The sequence below is a fragment of the Tiliqua scincoides genome, chromosome 1 (genome assembly GCF_035046505.1).
Source record: "Tiliqua scincoides isolate rTilSci1 chromosome 1, rTilSci1.hap2, whole genome shotgun sequence".
Classification (NCBI taxonomy): Eukaryota; Metazoa; Chordata; class Lepidosauria; order Squamata; family Scincidae; genus Tiliqua; species Tiliqua scincoides.
Genome location: NC_089821.1, coordinates 32,365,685 through 32,389,157, shown reverse-complemented (window position 1 = coordinate 32,389,157; position 23,473 = coordinate 32,365,685). Strand labels below are relative to the sequence as shown.

The following is a 23,473-nucleotide window of genomic DNA, read 5'->3' as shown; positions in this document are numbered from 1 at the left end:
GATATTTCAAATACTGGAAATCGTGTTCAAAACACTCAAAATTCTTTCACTCTAGAGATGTCCTAGTAGAATCTGGAAAAGCCATGAAACCTACAGCAACTGTTTTCTCCCCTCCCCCCCCCCGAGGTTGCAACATCCAACACAGCTGCCCCAGGAAGATTTCTGGCTTCCCTGTGATGAGTAAAAGATTTCTGGAGCCTCTTTGGAAAATCTGCTGGTGGTAACTGCTTACTCATAAGTAGCAGCCTTCTCTCCTCCCCTTTTTTTGCTCAGTCACTTTTTTGTTTCAACATGGGTGTGACTTTGGATTCAGCTCCCCTCCCTGTTGTGTCACTACTTCAGTTGCTTTGAATTGGGAGTCAGAGGACTGCAGCACACTTCAGAGGCTGGCTTGCTGTGCAGCAGAGTTTTGAACAAGACCTGGGACATTCCCCCCCCCCTCCTTTGTGTAGGTTGGGGAGTGGAACTTTTGGCTTCTCTTGCACATTCACTCCAGGAGAAAACATGGCCAAGTTCTGGCTGGGTGCAGTGATTGGATTTTATTTGTTGCAGCTTTGTCTGGCTGAGATAGGTAAGTGCCTTATGAATGAAATGGCTTATGCAAGGCGATTAGCTTAACACGTTGCAGATAACAAGACTTCCCCCAGCTCTCCAACTGCCTGCAAGGAGTTTCAGTTCACTGACATCTTACTAGTTCTGAAGTGACAACAGTCTTGAAATGCAAACTGTGTGTGTGTTTTTTGCAAGCTGTGCATGCATATGGATGTGTATGTATAGATATATATGCACTGAAGTATACTATAGCAGCTAGGGAAAACTGAACTATGGATTTGCTGGAGAATGGCAGAGAAACTGAGTTTCACCGCATCTGGTCCTTATTCAGTAGTGGAAACCACAGTTATGTATTTATTTGTGTTCCCCTGGTTCTGGGGAGCAGACAGATCGGGGGAAAAGAAAATCCCTTGGACTTTACAATAGCTGTATTCTTGCTGAAGTGGAGGAACTGTTGCATGCCAGACAGAGGTGCAGAATTCAGGACTGCTTCAAGCTGGGAAGGGAATCTGGAAGGGCAAAGGAACTGTGGTTGTGCCGCACTTTGCTGATAGCTGATGAGACTCAGAAGCAAACTTTTAAAAATGATCTAGTAGGAATGGGCAACTCAGTCATTCCTCTACCCCCCCTCGCCTCCTGCAAGCTTTCTGAAGTCTGCCTGCAAATCGTGAAATAAACACTCATTGGGGGAACAAAAGTGGTTTATGTGTTTAAGTAAATCACATGCTCCCAATGACAAAATGCTCTTAAAAAGTTTGATGTGATACAGAACCAGCACGACTTGCCGAGAAATAACAGTGCCTTTAACAGAGACCCATTGTAATAGAAATTGCCTTGAGCTGCTTTGAAGGGAATCTATTATCCTTTCACCCTTATTTTTGTTCCACAAAACCAGTTCCTGAGAGTTGAACAAAACTCTTTTTCATAGACCGCGTCTTCTTACTGCTTTTATATTTACTTGAGCATCAAGAAACAAACTGGAACAATACTGGTAGTTATACACTAGCTCTGCAAATGGGTGTGTCAGCGCACAGTTCGAAACACGTTTTGGAAGCACTGGGAGAAAAATTCCAGGGTTGCACTTGGAAACACTTTTTGAGGGTTTCAACAATACCTTAAAACATGAATAAAGTACCTGAGTGTGCATTTTCCAAACATAAGGAGGTGCTCTACCCAAGACAAATGAGGTGGATGTATGCATGCCACAGAATAATTCTGCTTATTTAGTTATCCCTTGCTCAGCTAATATACCCTTTTATGAACTGCCAAATGTTCTATAAATAAGCACACCCTGCAATTACTCTGGGCATAACATTTTTTTCTTGTAGGAAAGATAGAAGGAATTCCCCCCTCTCCCAATAATCTAGTCCTCAGTGTTATTAAGGGAGAGGGGAAGGAGCATGGCAGGTTTCATGCATGCTTCACAGGAAAGTTTTCTTTAAGGGCTTAGCAAGGTATTAGATTATGGCTACACTATATTTCGGTTGGTATGCAGGGCATTCCAGTTAAGCTTTGTAGTCAGAAATGGCTTTGTAACAGCCCTGGGTCCTGGCCCACTCTGTGCAATGCATTTTGTACTTCAGGTTGGAGACAGTTCCCCCCCCCCTGCAAGTTGAAGATGTTCAGATGCCGAGTCCCTGTATGTGGTGCAAACACAAGTCCCACTTCCACTTCTGGTAAACCATTTTGCAGGTTCTCTATTGTTTGAAAACCATTTGACTAGAAACTGTAGTAGGACAAAAGAAAAGTTATCTATCCACGAGGTGCAGAATTTCTCTCAAACCGCTTCCTTTTAAAATGTTTTAAGGCCTCTGGCCACAGCACAGCCAAACCCACAAGCATTTTTATAGTGAATTGAGGTTGTTCTTTAACATTTATGTTGAATTTCAGCTGGCTGATGTAGTAAGATACAGAATGCCAGTTTTGGACCTCGGCCACCTGGATAGGAATGACTGCTCAGCCGTGAAGGTGGCTTAGGTGGCCTTGGGCAAGTCACTCAGCACTGCCTCTTTAAACAAGATTATTATGAGGATAAAATGAGATAATTCTGTGACATATATTGAAAATAAATGCGGTTCAGGCACACACACAACACTTTTTACACTCTTCTTATAGTAGTCCTGTCCAGGAGGACACACCTTATTCCCATTTTGCAGATGGGAAACTTGAGGCTAAGAGATTGCGCAAGGCATTCAGAAAGCAATGGCCAAATAATTATTTGAGCCCAGATCTTCTAAATCCCAGCTGCCAAATGTCTGCTGGTCTACAATGCCTCTGAGAAATGCATTCAAACTGTACATTCAAGTGTGGATCAGATGTAGACCTGCTTAATCTACAGTAGATCATTTCTGAGGTCCAGTTTATTTGTTACCAGCTGTGGTGTGGGAGCTGCTGAAGCATGGTTACTCCAGCACTGCAGCTGGGAACGTTTTTAGGGAACCAACACTGTAAGACTATGCATGTTTACTCAGAAGTAAGTTCCACTTAATTCAGTGGGGCTTGCTCCCAGGCAAGCAGGTATATGATTGCTTTCCTCTCTTGTTGGGAGATGCTCACACTGGTATTGCTGTCTCCTAGGGGACTGCAACGCTGGTGTGGTTAGTGCCATTGGCCTTCCTGATAGATCTTCAAACGCAGTGGGAAGCATTGTGTGCCATATATCCTGCCCCTCCCACTTGCTGTCATTCCAGGCAGCTCGAGTGCCTGCGCATTGCTGTTGCTGCCCGGAGTGATTCTGAAGGTGAATGGGAGGGGCCACTTACACAGTGTGTTGCAGTGTCTTCAGTACCATGCTGGCCCCCCTATAGCTATGCCACTGCTTGTTAACATAACATAAGAACAGCCCCACTGGATCAGGCCTTAGGCCCATCTAGTCCAGCTTCCTGTATCTCACAGTGGCCCACCAAATGCCCCAGGGAGCACACCTGATAACAAGAGACCTCATTCTGGTGCCCTCCCTTGCATCTGGCATTCTGACATAGCCCATTTCTAAAATCAGGAGGTTGTACATGCACATCATGGCTTGTAACCGGTAATGGATTTTACCTCCAGAAACTTGTCCAATCCTCTTTTAAAGGCGTCCAGGCCAGACGCCATCACCACATCCTGCGGCAAGGAGTTCCATTTTTAAGTTTTCTCTCTCTGCTGTTCCCAACCCCTTGGGCCATCACCTGGCACACTGAATCCTTGAGAGGAATATCTGTAAGAACCTCTAACTATTAGTGGGAAACTTGGAAGAGTCTTTATGGGGAAGTGATAGTTAAGCTTTAGGAAGCAGATTATGTGATGACATATGTAAGGTTTGACATCACTTGGTCAGAAAGCAACTGGTGTATTTTCTGCTCCCTAGTAGTCAGAGATTAGTGGAGGCATCAGTTAGCCATCTACTTTGTGCAAGGCTAGAGGGAATCACTTTCACACCTTGAGGGTGTGAGCTTCCTTCTTTAAGCTTTGCTTCCTGTCCAAAGCTGTCAAGATACTAGCTCTCTCTCTCTCTCTCTCTCTCTCTCTCTGGGTGTGTGTGTGTGTGTGTGTGTGAGAGAGAGAGAGAGAGAGAGAGAGAGAGAGATGAACTATCTGTAATAGTATGCAAATATCAACTATAAATGCCTGATATTACAGAGCAATATATTGTAAAATATCACTGGGCTAAGTTTTCAGAACCGGCAGAGTTAAAATCTGTGTCCGGAGAAGATAATCTAGGACAGTGCCTGCTGAGGGCTGGAAATGACATCATTAAACAGAAAGTGATATCATTAAGCAGATGACGGCCAGAAATAAACACTTGTTGCTCCCAAAGAGCTGCAAATGACAGAAGAGAAAATGTGCAAATCTTGTTCATATTTTCAAGATGTGAGCATGCAATTACCACATTGGGAGAGCCCAATTATCACACAGGCCACCCTTTCAGCAGCACTGCTTCTGCCATAATGTCACTTGGCAGCTCTGCTGCTGAGAAGTGATCTGCGAAGTGGCGCTGCTGAAAGGGCAGCCTATGTGATAATTGGGCTCTCCCAGTGCGTTGGCAGTGTCTTCTTCTCTCATGGCTCTTGGTCTCGCTTTTCTCCCAGTACACTCCTTGCCTTCTGAGGTTTCCTGCCATTTCTTCCTCCCAGAGCCTCAGCAGAAAAGGCGCTGCTGAAAGGGTAGCTCTGAGAGGGCCCATTTATAATGGGGTTGGATAAAAAGCATCTGGGGGGCGGCATCCAGCCCATAGGCCCTATGTTTGACACCCCTGCTCTAGACACAATTTGAGCCAAGTGCAAGTCAAGTCAAGTTGTTTTGAATCTGAGAAGTATCTATGTTACAAAGATTGAAATGCTAAAATATCAGAGCAACAAAGAACCCATGAGTTATGAGTGAGGTTCTGTGATACCCTTATGGCATTTTCAGAACCAATGCCATTTGTTTCCTATTTCAGGAGGAAATAAAAGGTGGAAAAGGAAGCAGGACACTCCACCTATCCTATTAAGCCATTTTCTGTCCAATGTTGCATATATGCAACAAGGACCAAATGCGTACACCTGGGAGCCCGGCAAAAATGGGTTAATGATAAAAATGTTGCAAGCCCTGCTGTCTGTGACCTTTCAAATAACACATGCCATAAAAATTGGCAAAAGTAATGGGTAAGAAACATGGATCTTAATGAGAAAAAGATTTTGGAATATTTTAGGATTTTTATTTCTGGTGTTTTCAACTTTGCATTGAGGGTGATAGTCAATAGGATTTATGCAAGGAAAAGCTAAAACGAAAACGTTACTCCAAGTTGCAACTTGAGCAAATAATCTGCATGCAGAATTCCATCATGATTTTATTGTTTTATGTGTACTTATCTCAACTTGAATACTTTTCTATTCTAAGCTGCAATTTCATAAGAAAGGCAATTATGGGATGTGTCCCGTTTCCTGTTCCACCCTTTTTCTCCTTAAACAGGGTGAAACATTTGTAGTAGCTGAATATGACTCATATCTCTCTGTCCATTTGATAGCTTAGGGTTTTCTTCATTGATAATGATAGCATAGATACCTCTCAAAAATAAAAGGAGGCCTGAAATTAAGAACAAATAGTATAACTTTTTAACATCTAATGTGCACTCACAAACGGTATTAGTTCTTCTAATCATTTAGCCCAGGGGAGGGTAAACCGTACCCCAAGGGCCGGATCTGGTGTCCGTGCAGATTCATCTGGTGAGCGGACCTTTTGGTTCCTCGCGGCCTCCATACGATGTCCTCCCCGTTGAGAGGATAGGGATGCTCTGGGCAGTCCTGGATGTCCTGTTGCGCAGCATTCCGGGTCGCTGGGTAGACATTGCAACTGCCCAGAGTGTGCCTGACGTCCGAACAGCGAGGGCATTGCATGGTGGCTGTGCAGAATGTTCGGATGTGGTCCAGATGGGGACTGCATTCTGGGCGTGGAGAGCTCGAAAGTTTGAGCAGGGCTGATTTAGACTTTCAGAAACAAAACTCAGATGTTGTGTTATGAACTAAAAGGTTTAAACTTCAACCTGGATGCCAATAAATCAGTTTCTGAGTTTAGTTGAATGTTCAGCAGCAACCGCTTTAAAAGGTCTGTTAATAATGCTACCCACAGAAGATGATCAGATTAAGAAAAAAGCACATGGGAAAGCAGGGATTCAGACAAGTCATTTCTTCACTCAGCAGGCAAATTTTTCATTTAGTGGCAACCTGCACAATGTCCAGACATGCACGGCGCTTCCCTCAGTGCTAGTTCCTCATTGGTTCACATGGCTTGCATGTGTCAGCACGGGAGAAGTGCAGGATCTACAGTTTACATAATTAACTTCTTAGGTGAGCAGAGAGATGTCCTAAGAGAAAAGGTACTTGACTTTTCCCTACATCCTTTATTATGTTATTTTATGTGTACTTATCTCAACTTGAGAACTTACCTTTCTAAGGTATACTTTCTTAAGAAAGGCAATTATGACATGTGTCCTGTTTTCCGTTCCACCCTTTTTCTCCTTAAACTAGGTGAAACATTTGCAGCAGCTCAACATGACTCTCTCTCTCTGTCCATTTGATAGCTTAGGGTTTTCCTCATTGATAGCATAGATACTTCTCAAAAACAAGTAGGCTACCTCAGAATAGGGAAAGGCTACCTCAGAAAGGGAGGGCACTAGGATGCAGGTCTCTTGTTGTCTTGTGTGCTCTCTGGCATCTGGTGGACCTGTGTGAGATGGACTAGGGCCACAGGAAGCTGGACTAGTTGGGCCTATGGCCTGATCCAGCGTGCTCTTCTTATGTTCTTAAGTGCTGGAGGCCTGAAATTAAGAACAAAATAGTGTAATTTTGTAACTCCTTTATGCTATAGCACCCAGCTGGGAACATGGGAGGCTCTGATATCATTAGAATGAATGTTATGGCAGCTGTTTTTTCTTAGTCCCCCCATTGCAGTCACTAGTAGCATAGTGGCTATACAGTCTATTACACTCTGAAGTGCTTAAGGTGCTGTGGGCTTCCCAGCAATTAGCGCTTAACAAGCTTAAGGACATAAGAAGAGACCTCAGAAAGCTACTTCTGGTTTGGTCAGATCTTTGGTCCCCTTTGGAGAGTTTAAGGGACTGAAAACTGCAGATTTGCTTAACCATGGTGTTTGGCATCTGCGGTGAGTAAATCCATGGATGCTGGATCCGTGGATACTGGGAATGGATTGTCAGCCCAATCCTGTGCCTGTCTACTCAGAAGTAAGTCCCATTAGTGTCAATGGGGTTGACTTCCAGGAAAGTGTGGATAGGATTGGGCTGTATTGTTGCAAGTGACAAAATGTGTTTGACCATATATACATGTGCTTTATATTGGAAAGCCACAATTGTTTGTGTTGTCTCTGTGCAATGAAACACAGTGAAACAGCACACGTTAAAATCCATGTATACGTTTTAGATGTTTTACTGCAGAGAAGTGCTTTAAAGAAGTGCCATCTTTAAAGGCTTTTAATCACCATCTTTCTCCTACTGATTTCTATTTACCCTTTGCAGGTTCCAGGTGAAACCCCACCTGACCTTTCAAGTGTGGTTCACCATACATTTTAGGAAGACTTTTACTGGACTCTCTATAGACATGGTTGCTTCTCACCCTTGCTGAAATGATAATCCTCTTAATGAGAATTTCAGAACCACAGTATACGCGGTTGGGGTTTTACAACTGATGCTGCAGATGGAATCCTAGTTGCAAAGAGGTGAATGCCAAATCTGGTAGCTTGTCAGTGCCCTGATCTTCAAACCACATGTAGCCTCTCCTGTAGTGTGCATCAACTATAACAGCAGCTGGCTATGATTTCAGTGCTCCTGCTTTTGATGACCCCACCCACAGCATGAAAGGGATGTCTGGGTGTGAATTAAATGAAGTAGAACAAGTGGAATAAAAAGATCAGAGAAGTAAACAGGTGAAGAGGGTATCTTAAAAGGATTGTCTTGATCAAACTGTCATTCTACCAAATTTTAATTCTATTTAATAACTGAGCCATGATGTAACTTTTCTACTCAAGCTTGAAGTATATTCTTGCATAGGTAAATATTCTACCGAGACATGATAAAGCAAAAATGTTAAGAAGCTCCAGAGTGTCATATATAATATAGGTGGAGTCTGTTTATCCACACATTTTATATCTGGCTCATTCTGGGTCCCCTCAGTTTGTGCTGAGCCAAACTTGGCTCCACCTGAACCCTCCAAAGGGGACCAGAGTTCTGCTCTGGTTACCTCCAGAGGGCTTTCTGAAGCTCGTGTGTGTCTGCCTGTGGCCTCTGTGGGCTTCAGAATGGCCTGAAAGTCCAAAAAAATGCTACTTCTAATTTCCAGAGGGGAAACAGAAATGATGTTTTTAATACTTTATAAGACATTAGGAGGCTGGGGAAGTCCTCGGGGTAGCATTTTTTGGCCTTTTTGGCCATTTTGAAGCCTGCACAGGCTGCAGACAGATGTGCGCATCCTCTGTGGGCTTCAGAAAGCCCTCCAGAGGTGACCGAAGCAGAGCATTGACCCCATTTGAAGGGCTTAAGGGACTGAAAACTGCAGATTTGCTTAGTCATGGTTTTCGGTATCCATGGGGGGGGGAGGTCTGAGAATTGATCCCTTGCGGATACCGAGGCCCCACTTACAGTATAAGCAAAAATGAATGCAACTCTCTTTTGCTGTAAATTCTAAATCATGTGCTCTGTAAATTCTAACTCATTGCAAAGTGTAGCTTGCTTTGTTTCTGCGAAGTTTATGCTATTTCTGCAGAATAGGTGAGCTATCACAAGGAGTTTTATTTTAATTCAGCAGCTTAACTGGTGTAAACGTATTTTGGGGATCATATTTATTTTAATTGTTTTACATTTAATTACGAATAAGATTGGTCACTGTGTGGCCAAAGACAGCTTTTTTTTGCTGACTATAATTTCAGTGGGAGAGTGAAGTCCAGGCTGAATCTCCCACTAAAAGTCAGGTGAACATAAAAATGTAATCATGGGTTGGCTCATGTCTGTTCCCTGGAAAACGTCAAGAAATGGCACAAATGCTTCAACCCCGAAGGATTAAAACTAGGAAACTACCACAAAGATCTGCAACACCAATTCATCAAACTGTGTTTTGGATTTGCAGAAGTTACTGCCTAGTCCTATCCCCTGCTTCATTATAGCATGCAGCCACACCAACAGAGGCTATGCTACGTGCTGTGCCACCATTCAGTGGAATATTTGCCTGTACAGAACATTCTCAAGTTTCAGAGGAAACTTTATATCATGGCAGTTATTAGATAGTATAGGGGAGGCGGTAGAACAGCTTGCAAGAGGTAAATAAAATTTTTACTTGCCCAGTGGTTGCCCAATCGCCTATGAGTCAGTCATTTTGCTGGCTAGGTCCAAGGAGAGTAAAGGGGTGTTCTAGGAGGAGTTTTGGGGCAGAATCCGGCACAAGTAACTGCTCTCCCTCCCTCGACACAGTCCCTCCTCTTCCTCCCCTCGCATGCGCCGTTACTTCCCTCCCCATCCACTGAATATATCTGCTGCTAAATTAACAGCGCCAGTAGAGCGTTCTGGGCTCGCTGCCACATGTACCGAGCCAATTGCCATTTACAGCAGCAGCCCAGTTTTCACGCTGCCCTAAAGGACCTCATCTTGGCATAGCACTAGTTCTGGCACTCCAAGGTCCAACAGGGACCTTAGGGAGGCCTTAGGGAGGAGGCCTACAAAGACTGTGTTCCTTCATTGCCGATAATGATGCCATTCGCAAAGTGATCGCAGAATGTAGACAAGCAGCCTAGTGTATGAAAAGCGATGGTTGATTTTGGCATGAGTTTCCATCTTGTAACTAAAGGAATTTCCCCAGAACGAGAATGGATTACAGTATACTGCCTGTCATGACATTGTCTTGGAGATAAGTATGCTTTTGATTTTTGGGAACTGCTATGCAGGGCTAAGCCATGGGGGAAATGAGTACTTTACCAATTTTTCCTTCCAGTGTTTCTTGTTTATTTGTTTGCTACTGGGTGGGCACCCTCTAGGCAAAAGGGTGTGGCATGCATGGACAGACATGCTAAGCATTGCAACTTCATCTTTCGTGCCTCATCTCCCCATGTTGAAATGATGCATTACCTCCCAGAGTCTGGAGATCCTTTGTACGTGATCTACAAAATGCTGTCATAGTTGAGCAGGGATATTTTTTTTCCTGGGATGGGCAATCCTCAATGCTGCAAAGCAGGTTTTACTCTGGAGTCTCTACATCTACAGGCACAGTTATAATTGCAATACTTGGAGAACGATGCAAGATTAGGTGATCTATAGAATTCATGGAATCTTCATGATTCTGGAACAAATAACTCAAGAGAATTGTTAACAATTACAGCATAAGAACATAAGAAGATCCCCGCTGGATCAGGCTAAGGGCCCATCTAGTCCAACTTCCTGTATCTCACAGTGGCCCACCAAATGTCCGAGGGAGCGCACAAGACAACAGGCACAACCTGCGTCCTGGTGCCCTCCCCTGCATCTGGCAAGCAAAGACAGCCTACCTCTATCTTGCATATACCTACCATGACTTGTAACCCGTAATGAATTTTTCCTCCAGAAATGTGTCCAATCCCCTCTTAAAGGCACCCAGGCAAGATGCCATCACTACATCCTGTGGCAAGGAGTTCCACAAACTAGTTACACGCTGGGTAAAGAAATATTTTCTTCTGTCTGTCCTAACTCTCCCAACACTCAACTTTCGTGGATGTTCCCTGTTTCTGGTGTTATGCGAGAGGGAAAAGAGCGTCTCTCTATCCACTCTGTCCATCCCCTGCATGATTTAGTATGTCTCAATCATGTTCCCCTTCAGGCGCCTCTTTTCTAGGCTGAAGAGGCCCAAACGCTGTAGCCTTTCCTCATAAGGGAGTTGCGCCAGCCCAGTAATCATTTTGGTTGCTCTCTTTTGCACCTTTTCCATCTCCACTATATCCTTTTTGAGATGTGGCGACCAGAACTGGACACAATACGCCAGGTGTGGCCTTACCATCGATTTGTACTGCATAACTTCAAATAATTTACTGTTTGTTCATGCTCATATTCCTTTTGTTAAACTAAATGTGGAATCCAGGGTTTGATTTCAAACGGGTGGGCAATCATTTTGGCAGGAGGGCACATAATCTCTCGGACACTGTGTTGGGGGCCAGGAAGAAAAGAATCAATTTACATTTCAAATTTGAATAAATTTACGTAACTGAATACATTAGAGACTGAAGTTAATATGAATGAATGAATTTGACTGAGATTATTTATCGTACACATGAGAACTATAATATAGTTGTAGAACCACATGAGAACTATGAACTGTTTGCCACGTACGTCTTGCACAATGAAAACATACAGACCAAGCTAGAAACACATGGAGTCATATGTTGTTCAGAGGCAATGGGGGAATTATAATAATGATAAGGGAAAAACAGAAAACACATGAAGACTATATAAGGCCTTGGAGACTGGGGGATCCCTGCGGACTGGATTGGGGGACCCTGAGGGCTGCAAATGGCCCACGGGCCGGGGTTTGCCCACCCCTGATTTAAAGCAACAGATTTTCCACTAGCAGTATGCTTATGTTCCCCTTAACTCAGAGGCAGGAGCACAATATTCTGTCTGTACACAATGTCCTGGGTGGTTTGCTTGCTGCCAGAGATGAGCCTTGCTGCAGGGGGTGCGATTTTTTGCTGTTTCTGCCACTGCTGATTTTTTGAATCTGAAAAAGAATGACAGGTAAAGTACTTGGAGTAGGAGTGAGCATAGCTTTTGGGGAAAGGAAAGAAAAAACAACTCTTAAGTGGTAGGAGGAACGCTGACATTTGACACTGTTTTAAACAAAAGAACTAAGATCCAAATCCTAACCAATTTTGTCAGCACTGACATAGCTGTGCCAATGGGGCATGTGATGCATCCTGCAGTTGGGTGCCAGTCACGGAGGCCTCCTCAAGGTAAGGGAATGTTTGTTTCCTTACCTCGGAGCTGCATTGCCCTTACCTTGGTGCTAGAAAGTTGGTTAGGATTGGACCCTAAATCAGCTTTCCCATGCTTGAGTGGCACTGTGGGGAAACAACTCGGCCTGTACAGAAATAAGAAATAAAGCAAATTGTCACAAAGCCTCAGAGTGGCATGGATGGGGAGCTCTTTGTACAATTGTGAGTCTGTATGCACAACTTCTGTGAACCACATCCTTCAAGATCAGTCCCATAGCTGGAGGGACAGCTTTATTTTCCCCAACAATGCTGGGAAAAGTTCAGACTGCAGCAACAAAAGCAATCCCTTGCAAGAAGCCACCTCTAGATCCTACATACAAATAAGTAGCATTATAGAACAACAACAGAGCCAAAGCCCTGCAAAGATGATACTGATGTTTGAGTTTATCTGAGGCTGTAAGGCAGTGGGAGGACTTTCAGTAGCCAACAAACCTAGGTGCCTATCAGCCAAATCCCACTCCCCCTCCCCATGCTGTAGCATACAGGCGTGCCATGGAGGTGCATGATGGTGGTGGTGGAGTGATCAGGAGGCCCCCTGATGACCAGTGGGTCTCCTCAGACCTACGCCAGCTATATAGTCAAGGAGAGCCAGGGATGGGGCAGGCCATAAAATGGAGGATCTGAGGGGAGAGGGACTTATTGGCTTTATCTTTGTTGTGCTGCAGTAACACTCAGGGGATGGCCAGAGAGGGTTCAGCTGCTCATCAACATAGCTGGGTCAGATGATTTGAGGAGACTAGCTATCTGTTTATGACTGCTACTTCAGGTGTGGTTCCTTAATCTGAGCACCCTATTATTCTCTTGTATTGCCTTGCCTCATGCTGCAATTTTTGGGAACCCAACCATGTGTATGATTCAACTATGTACCTGCCCCTGAACCACCCACCCCTTTGGCCTTCTATCTGCCTGCTCTGGAAAATGACCATCATACCAATAGCCTCTGAACCTCATTGAGATGTGGCGGATTCATGGCATGGTCCTTAATATATCAGTCAGGTGTTTCAGACCAATCCTGGCCTTGCAGACATGGATCTCACATCTTCTGCCTCTGCTTTTTGAATAAATGGTCTGAATAGGGTATCTTTGTGAGCCAGTGTTGTCATGGAGCATGTTATGTGCAAGGGGTCAAATGTGCAAGGTATACATTGCACATCCTTCCCCTTTCAAGGTCACTGTGCAAATCTACCCTCATCTTTACTTGGAAAAGCTAAGTAAAGTTTATCTTGTGACTGGGGGAACTTTCTGTGACATTGTCTGTGAAACCTTTGAGGGACCACGCATTTAACTGGAAGAGTCAAAGGAAAGAGTGTTACTCAGTAAAAAAGCTTGTGAAAAAATGATTCATTCCAAATGACAACATCTCGAGTAAAGCTTGTGGTTGTCTTTGTTTCCTCTTTCATTTTATTTCTCTCTACTTGCTCTTGTGCCGCTTACCCAGACTCCTTAGTTTACTTTTCTGTCCAGTCCTGGTTCATTCTGGAGTTAACTCTTTGTTATCCCTTCTTTCTGTTGTATTAGACCTGTGGTGGTCAAAGAAGAACTGAGCAGGAGGATGTTGATCCAATTTCTTTAGGGCAGCGGTTCCCAAACTTACCACTGCCATGGTGCCCTTTGTCCACAGAGCCCAGTCATGGCAGTGCCATCACATGAGATCTCACAAGAATAGCATGAGATCTCATGTGATCTTGGCCCAGTGAGCCAGGAAGAAGTGACACACAGATTGGGAACCACTGTATTAGACGTAGGATTGTTGCAACCTTTTGTCTGTCGCATTCTAGTTTGCAGCTCCTGCTAATTTAATCCCTTGGCTCCTACTGTTTAAATTGGGATTGATTACTGTAGTGTCGTATGGGAATGCCTTTGAAGACTGACCAGAAGCTGCAGTTTGTTCAAAATAAGCTGTTTGACTAACCATTGAAGAACCATTGCTGGTGCATAATGTTCACCACTGGTTCACTGGCTTCTCAGCACTATTCAAACTGCTGGTGCTTACTTTTCAAGTCTTGCCACATTTACAGATCCATTTTCTCTCTTGCACCAGTATCATGATTGTAAGATCCTTGGGACAGGGACCTTCCTTTCATTCTATATAAAGTGCCAGGTGCATTTGATGGTGCTATATTGTTGTTATTACTAACACTTACATATCCTGGGACCTGGATAACAGAAGGAGTACCTGCTTCTGCAGCAACCTGCTCATGTGTCGCATTTGTCTTGAGAGACCTTCTTCTAGGTGTCTCCATCATCTGAGGTGAGGCAGGTGGCAACTGGAGAGAGAAGCCTTCTCAATTTATGATGCCCATTTGTAGAATTCTGTCACCATGAAGGCTTGCCTGGCACCCATACTGCTGTCTTTTGAGTGCCAGGTGAAGAATTTTTTCTCTCTCCAACCGTTTAAATTGATCTTTACATTGTTTGAATTGCTGTTTTTAACCCATTTTTGCCAGGCCCACAGGTGCACACATTTGGTCCCTGTTACGTATATGCAACATTGGGCTGAAATGTTAATCACGGTTTTGATTGCATTTTATAGTTGATGCTATCGTGGCTTTTTAAAAACTGTCTTGGAAACATTGTTGAAGAGCAATATAGAAATTCATAAAACAAAAAATAAATCATGCTTGGCCAACCCAGAGACTTCATACCTACCTGCAATCTACCTACCTGCTTGCCTGCCTACCTACTTACGTACCTACCTACCTACCTGCATCAAGTGGGCCACTGTGAAATACAGGAAACTGGACTAGATGAGCCTTTGGCCTGATCCAGTGGGGTTCTTCTTATGTTCTTAAGTCACAGGGGTGTGGTGTTGTACTTAGACTCTTGGGCTTAGGCTGGAGAGATCTGAATTTAAATCATTGCTCAGACACAAAGTTTATCAAATGACCTTGGGCCAGCCGCAGTCTCTCAGTCTAGCAACCTTAGGGTATTAGTGAGGATAACTGGTAGAGAATTTGTACAATACTCTGCGGACTTTGCAGGAAGGGCAAAATAAAAATGTATTTTTGCCTTAAAAGAGCTTTGAGGTATAAGCACACACCACTCATGGTAGTTCATTAAGCTAAGTTCCAGCTTCAATACAAGCACAGCTTGTGCATGTGTGTGTGAATAAAGCTGCTTGGGGGAAAGCAAACATGAGAGAAGGAACTTTGGGTGGCTTAAGATTTCAGAGCCCCCTCCTTGCTGCCAGCTGTCCTGGTTGAAACTATCCCTTTCCAAAGTTTGCACTGATTTTTTTTTTAATAGGATGTTAGAGCAGTCCTGTATGTTGTGTACTTTGCCCGCTATTGTCTCCTGGGGTGGGGTTAGCCAATTTCACTTTCATGCTTGATGAAAGCAGCATGTCAATGAAAATTCCTGAGGTCTGTATCCATTAGGCTTACAAGCTGGCAAAGGTTAAATCTATATGATTGTGGTATTCTTTCTCCTCTTCAAAGTTCTTTACAAGTGTACTTGTCTATTCCCATTTGTTCGTTCAGTGAGAAGTGAGGCAAGGTGGGAGGAGGAAGGCGCATCCCACTTTAATAAGAGTTATGTAGCAAGCCACAAATGTACTGCTTTTTACAACTTCCAAAGGCAAATATACACAGCTTTTGGACTGTGCAAGGGCAGGAATCCCACAAACTCTTAGCCTGCCTACTGTCAATGCTGTTTTTCCAGCCCTTCTTCTGGGAGTACAACTGGGGTGGCAGGGTGTGTCTGAAAGTACTTGGGTGTAGGCCAATCAACTCCCCAGACTGCCTGCCAAAGGAAGAAATTCCAAGGTCAGGCTCCCCCTCTGAGTGGGCTGAACTGTGAATCCCGCCCCCAGTGTCCCTTAAGGGCTCCCCCAAGGAGGGCAGGGCAACAAGGTGCAATCTCTACTGCCTCCAGCCATGATCCCTGCCCATTGCCCAACACATCTAAGCAAGTTGAGACAGCTAGTTACTGGAAAAGAGTGCACTGTAACACAGAAGAACAAAACAAAATCAGGGGCCAGTACTTTGAAGCAGGTGGAAACCCAGTCGCCCGCTTAGATCAATGCAGGAAGTCTGGGAAAATTTCTCCACAGCCCCATTAAGTGTCATTAAGCAGACACTGACCATAGCATGGGAATAAAATGTAATTGATTGTCAGGATCCAGTGGAGGGTGGCTGAGCAGACTAGAAGCAGACTGGCCAAACTCATAGACCTATCAGCCCCGTTCAAATGAGGGAGTGTTCTGCCTTCTGGCTGCTCTGATTGGTTGTGAGCCTTTGCACTTACACATCTTGGAGTTGGACAGCTGAGAACACGTTACTGCATGTGCCAACCTCAGCCCCCTCTTTTCTACTATCTCTATAGATGGGGTTTTTTTCCCAGTTAGGTGGGGGGGGCTTCCCTCCTCACCACCACATATCACTCCAATCAAATTGAATCTCCATTTTAAAATCAAAGTGTCATATTCTTCCCAAACGCTCTTCTGCTCCAACTCCCCAGCCATTAACTTCTCCAGTTCCTACCTTCATGCCTTTTGTCATTCTGCTGACAGTATCTAAAACAGCCTTTACCCTCTCTATTTAGCACACAACCTCCCTTTGTTTGGACAGATCTCACTTCAGATCCACTATTTAGGGACCTCCTGAGCCTTTCTGATCTTTTCTGCCCTTTCTGCAGTGTTCTCAATAATGTCTTGATTATTGATGTCAATAATGTCTCAATAATGTCTTGATTTCCTCTTCTTCTTTTGTTGAAATTTCACTACACTTGCGTTGCAGCATATCAAGAGGAATGCTTTTAATTATTTAATTAAATGCTTTTAATTATTACATTTGGGTTATTTGAAAAGAATGTCAGGAAGGGTAGGAGCTGAGGGGCATCTTGTGCAGCTCTAGTGCAGTACAGAGTTGATCCTCCTGAAGTTTGATGGACTGGAGATCATATGCTGTGGAGGGATGGTAACTAATACTTTCTTAATTTTTTTTTTCAGCTAGTGTAGAGAGAGTGCTGGTGTCAGTTTGCTGGGGGCTCTGATGCAAAACTCTGCATTGGGCTTCCAATGGTCCCCTGCCACCAATGGTCGTCAGGTTGGTGCTGCAACTGAATTGCAAGTGGAAAAAAAAAGCACCACCGACCGAGTCTGAAAAATGATAGAATGACAGTGCAGAACATGGGACTTTGGGACTATTGGAATGCAGTAGTTTGGCAGTCATATTGTCTGAATTATTCATAATAGCAGAGTGAATGAATGAATGATGTCAATTCTGGAGCAAACTGTTGGTGTGGAAGCTGCTGTAACTTGCATGGTGTGGGAATTTGGGGTCGTAACATTTCTTATGGGAGAAACCTAGGATATACTAGCCTCAGGCCATTTAAGAATTTAAAGGTAGGACTATTAAACTGAATGAATTTCAGAAGCAAAACTGGCAGTCAGCATAATTGGACAAAAATTAATGTAATAACCCATATACCTCTTTCCAAACAAATAGCAGTGAGTGTATCTGTATACGATAAGAATATATCATCATATATGTTCCCCCCTCCCAATTTTTCACCTACCCCAGACTGGCGAGGGACGGAAGGTATATTCATTAGGTTTCATGCATTATAAATTGGTCACTGTGTTCAACAAAGTAGCACAAGTTAAACCCAATTGCCATCTGGTGTCTTGGCTGGGGGTGTGTGTGTATGAGTGTAAATAGAGTGCTAGATGCAGGGAGGTGGCAAGTATCTTGTGGTCTTGTGTGTGCTCCCTGAGGCATCTGGTGGGCCGCTGTGAGATACAGGAAGCTGGACTAGATGGGCCCTGGGCCTGATCCAGCAGGGCTCTTCTTATGTTCAGAATTATTCAGTCCAAAGATGGGGTATAAATATTCAAAATGCACAATCAGATAGAGACAAATATTCAAGCGTAACATTAGTTTCTCAGATATCACAGCAAAGGGTGGCAGACAACACGAGTTTGTAATGTGGCCAACACTGTAGTGAGCAATTGGGTGTTTTCTCTGATAACTGCAGTTTGGTTGGTTTGATCTTTGGAAGTTCTGCATCAGTTTGACTGGAAGGGAAAAAGGTGATGTAACAGAAAAGTTGGAGACATCCTGTATGTGTCTATCCTGCAAGTTTAGAATTTCAACATTTTGCAAGCGTAGGTGTCTTATGATGTAATACACGGAAGGTTTAAGCAAGCCCAGCCCAAGATGTGCCAGTGGCACCTGATGTGGCATGTCAAATGCTGTCATTCTTACTCAGCAGTTAGTTCTCTGGTCGCCCCCACGCTCCTCAGCGCCGCACTTCCTCCTTCACTCTGTCTTTTCCTTTTTGAATCCAGGGACTGGGAGGAGAAAGTGCAATCGAGGCAGGCGCTCCCTTCCCCAGTCCACCATCTGACTCAACCACCTCCATCAACCAATGCAGAGGCAGTTTTAGACAATGGGATGGAAAACTGCAGCTCAGTTTTCAAGAAGGATAATAATATGTGTTACATAGCAGCTACTGCATAATAAAGCAGAAGGGTACTGTCTTACCTTTGTAGAAGCCAGTGGCGGTCCATTTATCCACTGAATACTGTCTAAAACAGTGTGAGCAACCCCATTTGGGAGGGGGAATCACGGCAACCTTTCAAAACCTGTGCAGGAAGAGGGCTTGCATCCAGTCCAATAATGGATTGCCTTAACAAATTGCCTTAACAAAACCAAGGTTTTTTAAATATTTCATTTAATATTAATATTTAATATTTAATGACTTGCCCCACAGCTCCTAAGCCCTGTTCAGGATGCTACCTCACAAGGTTGTTGTGAAGACACAAGAGGCAAGGGTGGGGTGGTGATGGGGGCAAGGGTGGGTAGATTGGGTCCTGGGAGCAGGGGTGGGATCAGAGGTGGGTCTTTAGTCTCATAGTTTATTTATTTATATACGTATTTATTGGGGTCGTGGCAAAATGAAGCCCACTGAGTTAAAAGATTTTGTTTTAAAGTTAGTAAGGAATTTGGGGGAAGTAGCTCTATTATGATTAACACATTGTAGATAATCTCTAATGATGATGCAACTGTTTCCTTAGATACACTATTCACATTTTTAATTTTAAGACAGTATTGTTCTGCTTTACTTAGCTGGGGAAACCCCAGGTAGCTTCCAGTAAAATGCTGTTCTCAGTCTTGTATTTATTTATTTTTTTTAATTTTGTGTGATGTCAGTCATTTTATTGTATGTTATCTTTCCTGGTGCAAGCAGCCTCATGCGTCCCCTGATGGTAGGGAAAACATGGGTTAAAATATTTTAAATACATAATTATGTAAGAAAACAAAATAGGACAACATTGAAATCATAAAAGAAAACAATTTAAATTCGAAAGGCAGCAAAAAGATACAACATCCATAACTGAAAAATACATTACCTGCCACCCATTCCCAGACATGGCGCCCTGCATAAGCAGAATGGAAAAGCCCGGTTTTTACACATCTCCTGAAGAAGTGCAAGGTCGGTGCCAGGCAGGCCTTCGTAAGGAATGTGTTCAGATTGCAGCTGTAAGGGCTTTGATCATTGTATATCGCATGAATCAATGCATTAGAACCTGACTGGAGGAGGAGGAAAGTGGCAGCATTAATCTTAGTGGAGTAATGCCAAGAATTAGTGAAAAAAAACATACTGACCAGCCAAGTTTTGTTTCCTTGACCGACGATATCTTTAAAGTGCTTAAATGGTTTTGTTCTTTTAAAAAATAAGATGTCTTTGGTGTTTCATTAGCAACTATCAAAAGCAGTTTCTTTGCAAAGCCAGACTACTAAATTGTTAGTTGCTTTTATTATATGCTGCTTTAGAGCTCTGCTTATTAGTGTTTATATGGATTCCTTCTGGCTACTCAGTGAGGATTGCTTTTCCTGTTCTTTTGCTGAGCCAGTTCAGCTAGCAGGTACAGGGCGCTTGTCAAGTGAGAGTGTGTGAGTTAAATGGGCATGTGTCTGAAAATTCACTGGCTATAAAGATGCATATCATCCACCTGGCAGCTTCTCCCCCCCCCCCCACAGTCCCATGCCAGTCCCTGTTTAGCAATGAAATGTTTTGCTTAGTTGGTGAATTACCTTCGATATTTGGAAAGCCTTGTTCCAGTTTGAATGAAATCTTTTTGTGGTTGCTAAGTAATGTCCCCAATTTCTCTAAAGAACCTTGTCATTGACTTCCAGGCACCAGTCAAGACCATCGCCCTTCTCATTTCCAATTCAGTCGCCAACTTCCTCTCCCTTTCAGCATTAATCTGACATTTATTGTCTTCTTCATGAAGCGTTCCTGCCTGTTTTCTCTTGTTCAGCCTCCTCACTCCAGGAATCTCTTCAGTCCACTGATACCACCATTCTTTGAGGCTACTTTTTACATTTCCTTCTACTTTTGTACTTTTCAGTACTCTGTGCCTTATTCCTTTTTCTGGGATATTGACTTTATGTTCCATCTCTCCTGAAATAACACTTATATCTGACCAATTTAAAATTTTTAAGCTACACTCTTGTGGCTCAGTAGGGCACTTTTTTTTTTTCCAAAATAATCATTTTTTTCACATTCAAACCACAGGCTACTGAAGCAATTAAGAAGGAAAATTAACCCATATTTAAAGTTCTGAGGATGAGCAGGCATTGGCCTTGGGTTTGTGTACTTCCACCTCCCTTACTCATATGCATTAAAAACTTCCAATCCTCTTTTATAGTTGTTTGTTTTGATTGAATAAGCTAACCAGGATTCACAGGCCATGTTTGGACAAACTATGGTTTACTGCCAAGCCAGAATTGAAAGTCGTAATTGGTGTCTGTGAGAAATGACAGAAAGAGTGTGAGCCCTTAAATAGCTTGATTTTTTTTAAGGAAGGCTCTGATATTAGTAGTGTTATCCTTATTAGCATTATGAATTTTCAAGATACAAAAGATAGAATTTATACATATACTGCATCATACTAAATACTCATAGAATTATAGAGTTGGAAGGGACCTTCAAGATCATTGAGTCCAACCCCTTGCTAATTGGGTAAGAGGCACTTTTTCAAGTGGGTGCTCCTTTTTATAGCAGGGGGAGAGTAACTGGCCCACCTCACCCCAGCAGTGTCTGTTCTAGTGGCTGTCTGCTGGTATTCCTTGGCATCTTTTTAGATTGTGAGCCCTTTTGGGACAGGGAGCCATTTAGATATTTGATTTTTCTCTGTAAACCGCTGTGTGAACTTTTAGTTGAAAAGTGGTATATAAATACTGTTAATAATACTTAAAGACCTTCAACAATGTAGAGTCTTCCACCTTTTGAGGCAGACTGGTCCGGGAGTCTGGCAAACTCTCCTGGAGTTTGAAACCCACAGTAAGTCTTTGCGGGGCAGGGGGGAGGCAGCAGGGGCAGGGGGAAGGCAGGATCGCGTCGCTCAGGGGGCTGCAGGGACTGGGATGCACCCTCCAGTCCCTGCAGCAGCTGTCCCTGTGTGCGGGCAGCCCTGCGCGAGCGCCTGCAGGGCGCCCCAGGTCAGGGAAAGGGAGAGTGGGGTGATCACGCTCTGCTTCCGCTTTTGCGGAGGCAGAGCAGATAGCCCCACTCTCCCTTTCCCTGACCTGGGGAGCCCTGCCGAAGGTTGCGCAGGGCTCCCCGCAGCCCTGGGAGGCTGCAGGAGGCTTGGGCAAGTGCACCCAAGCCCCTGCAGCCCCCCTGAGCGGTGCGATCCTGTGGATCGTGCTGCTGCCTTCCCCCTGTCTCCTGGCTGCCCCCGCCCCTTAAGGGGGCAGAGGCCAGGACCCACAGGCTGGGGCGTTGCGACGCCCCAATTTGAATACCACTGCCCTACCAAATACTTTGTACCAAATAATTTGTTCCTATATTTAATTAAAATCTCCCTTGTTATACTTTAAACCCATTTGTCTTGGTCATTCCCTTTGAAGCAAACAAAGAACAAATCCACTGTCTTCCATATGACAGCTCTTCATGGAAGATAGATATGATGTCTTGTCTTCAAACTAAACACGTCCGACTCCTTCAAATTATCCTTGTATGTCATAGTTTTCAGCCCTCTCATTATCCTAGCCACCTTCCTCTTAACCCACTTGTTTGTCAATATCCCACTTAAACTGCAGAGCCCAAAACTGGACACAGTATTCAGGTGGGGTCTGACTAAAGCTGAATACAGTGGTTCCATTACTTCTCACAGTCTCAATGCATCTTCATGCAGCCTAGAATCAAATTCAAGTTCTTTGTGCACAAACTGCTGGCTCACATTAGCTTGTTGTCTACTAAAACCCTCGAATTTTTTTCACATGTACTATTGCTCCAGCAGATATGCCCAATCTTTTATATATGATTCTGGTTTTTCCTACTCAGATGCGGAACTTCATATTTATCCCTGTTAAAATTCATTTTGTTTGCATTTACTCTGTTTTTCATTCTGTCAGAATCATCTCGGATCTTGTTCCTGAACTCTAGGGTATTTGCTGCTCCTCCCAGTTTCGTGTTGTCTGCGAATTTGATGAGCATTCTGTGTGCTCCTTCATCTAAGTCAGGAGTGTCCAAAGTTTTTGGCAGGAGGGCCACATCGTCTCTTTGACACTGAGTCGGGGGCCGGGGGAAAAAGAATTAATTTACATTTAAAATTTGAATAAATTTACATACGTTTACATAAATGAATATATTAAAGATGAACTTATATGAATGAATGAAGGTCTTGAAATAGCTCAAGGCCTATAAAAGGCCTTGCACAAAGCAAGGGCAGGAGGTCTGGTCTACAGGGTAGAGCCTCCGTCTGCCTGAAGATAACATCCACAAGGTCGCCAGTTCGAGGCCACCGGCACCGTGGGACCTTGGAGCAGCTGACAAGCTGAAGCCGAGCAATTCCATCTGCTCTGAGCGTGGGAGGATGGAGGCCAGAATGTGAAGCCAGATCGGAATGAAACACCTTGAATGTAGTCGTTCTTGAAAGAAAGAACCTTCTTTGAAATTGTAAAAATCCCTATTTAATAAGGGATTTAATAAAGCCTGCCTATGTAAACCGCCTTGAATAAAGTCTTGAATAAAGACCAAGAAAGGCGGTATATAAATACCTGTTATTATTATTATTATTATTATTATTATTAAGGCTGGCCCTTCCTTTGCTGCTGCTACTGCATCACAGACATGTAACAACAAGCCTTGCAGGAAGCCCTCGTCCCACAGCTCATGCAAGAGGTCAAACAGTTGCCCTCACGCTGAGAGCAGTTGCATCGGGCCAGTGCGGGCTACAACAAATCTCCGGAGGGCCAGAGGCTCATTGGAGACTGGGCACTCCCTGAGGGCTGCATTGAGAGGCCTCGAGGGCCGCAAGTGGCCCCAGGGCCAGGGTTTGGGCACCTAAGTCATTTATAAAGCCTTGTGGCACAGCACTTTTCATTTCCCTCCAGCTTTACAAGGAGCTGTTGTAAGCATGCTGACAAATTATATAATAATTTATATACAGATTGAGTATCCCTTATATGAACTGCTTGGAAGCGTTTTG

The 23,473-nt window shown here is 43.8% G+C and overlaps 1 protein-coding gene across 1 annotated transcript in view; it reads left to right on the top strand.

Annotated features, from left to right (window-relative positions):
* Window positions 1-381: 381 nt before the first annotated feature.
* The window catches only part of CD44 (CD44 molecule (IN blood group)), a 96,126-nt gene continuing 73,034 nt past the window's right edge, over window positions 382-23,473 (top strand). Inside the window, 1 exon segment of the mRNA XM_066639190.1 lies at window positions 382-571. Coding sequence (XP_066495287.1) covers window positions 505-571 — 67 coding nt within the window. The 5' untranslated portion in view covers window positions 382-504.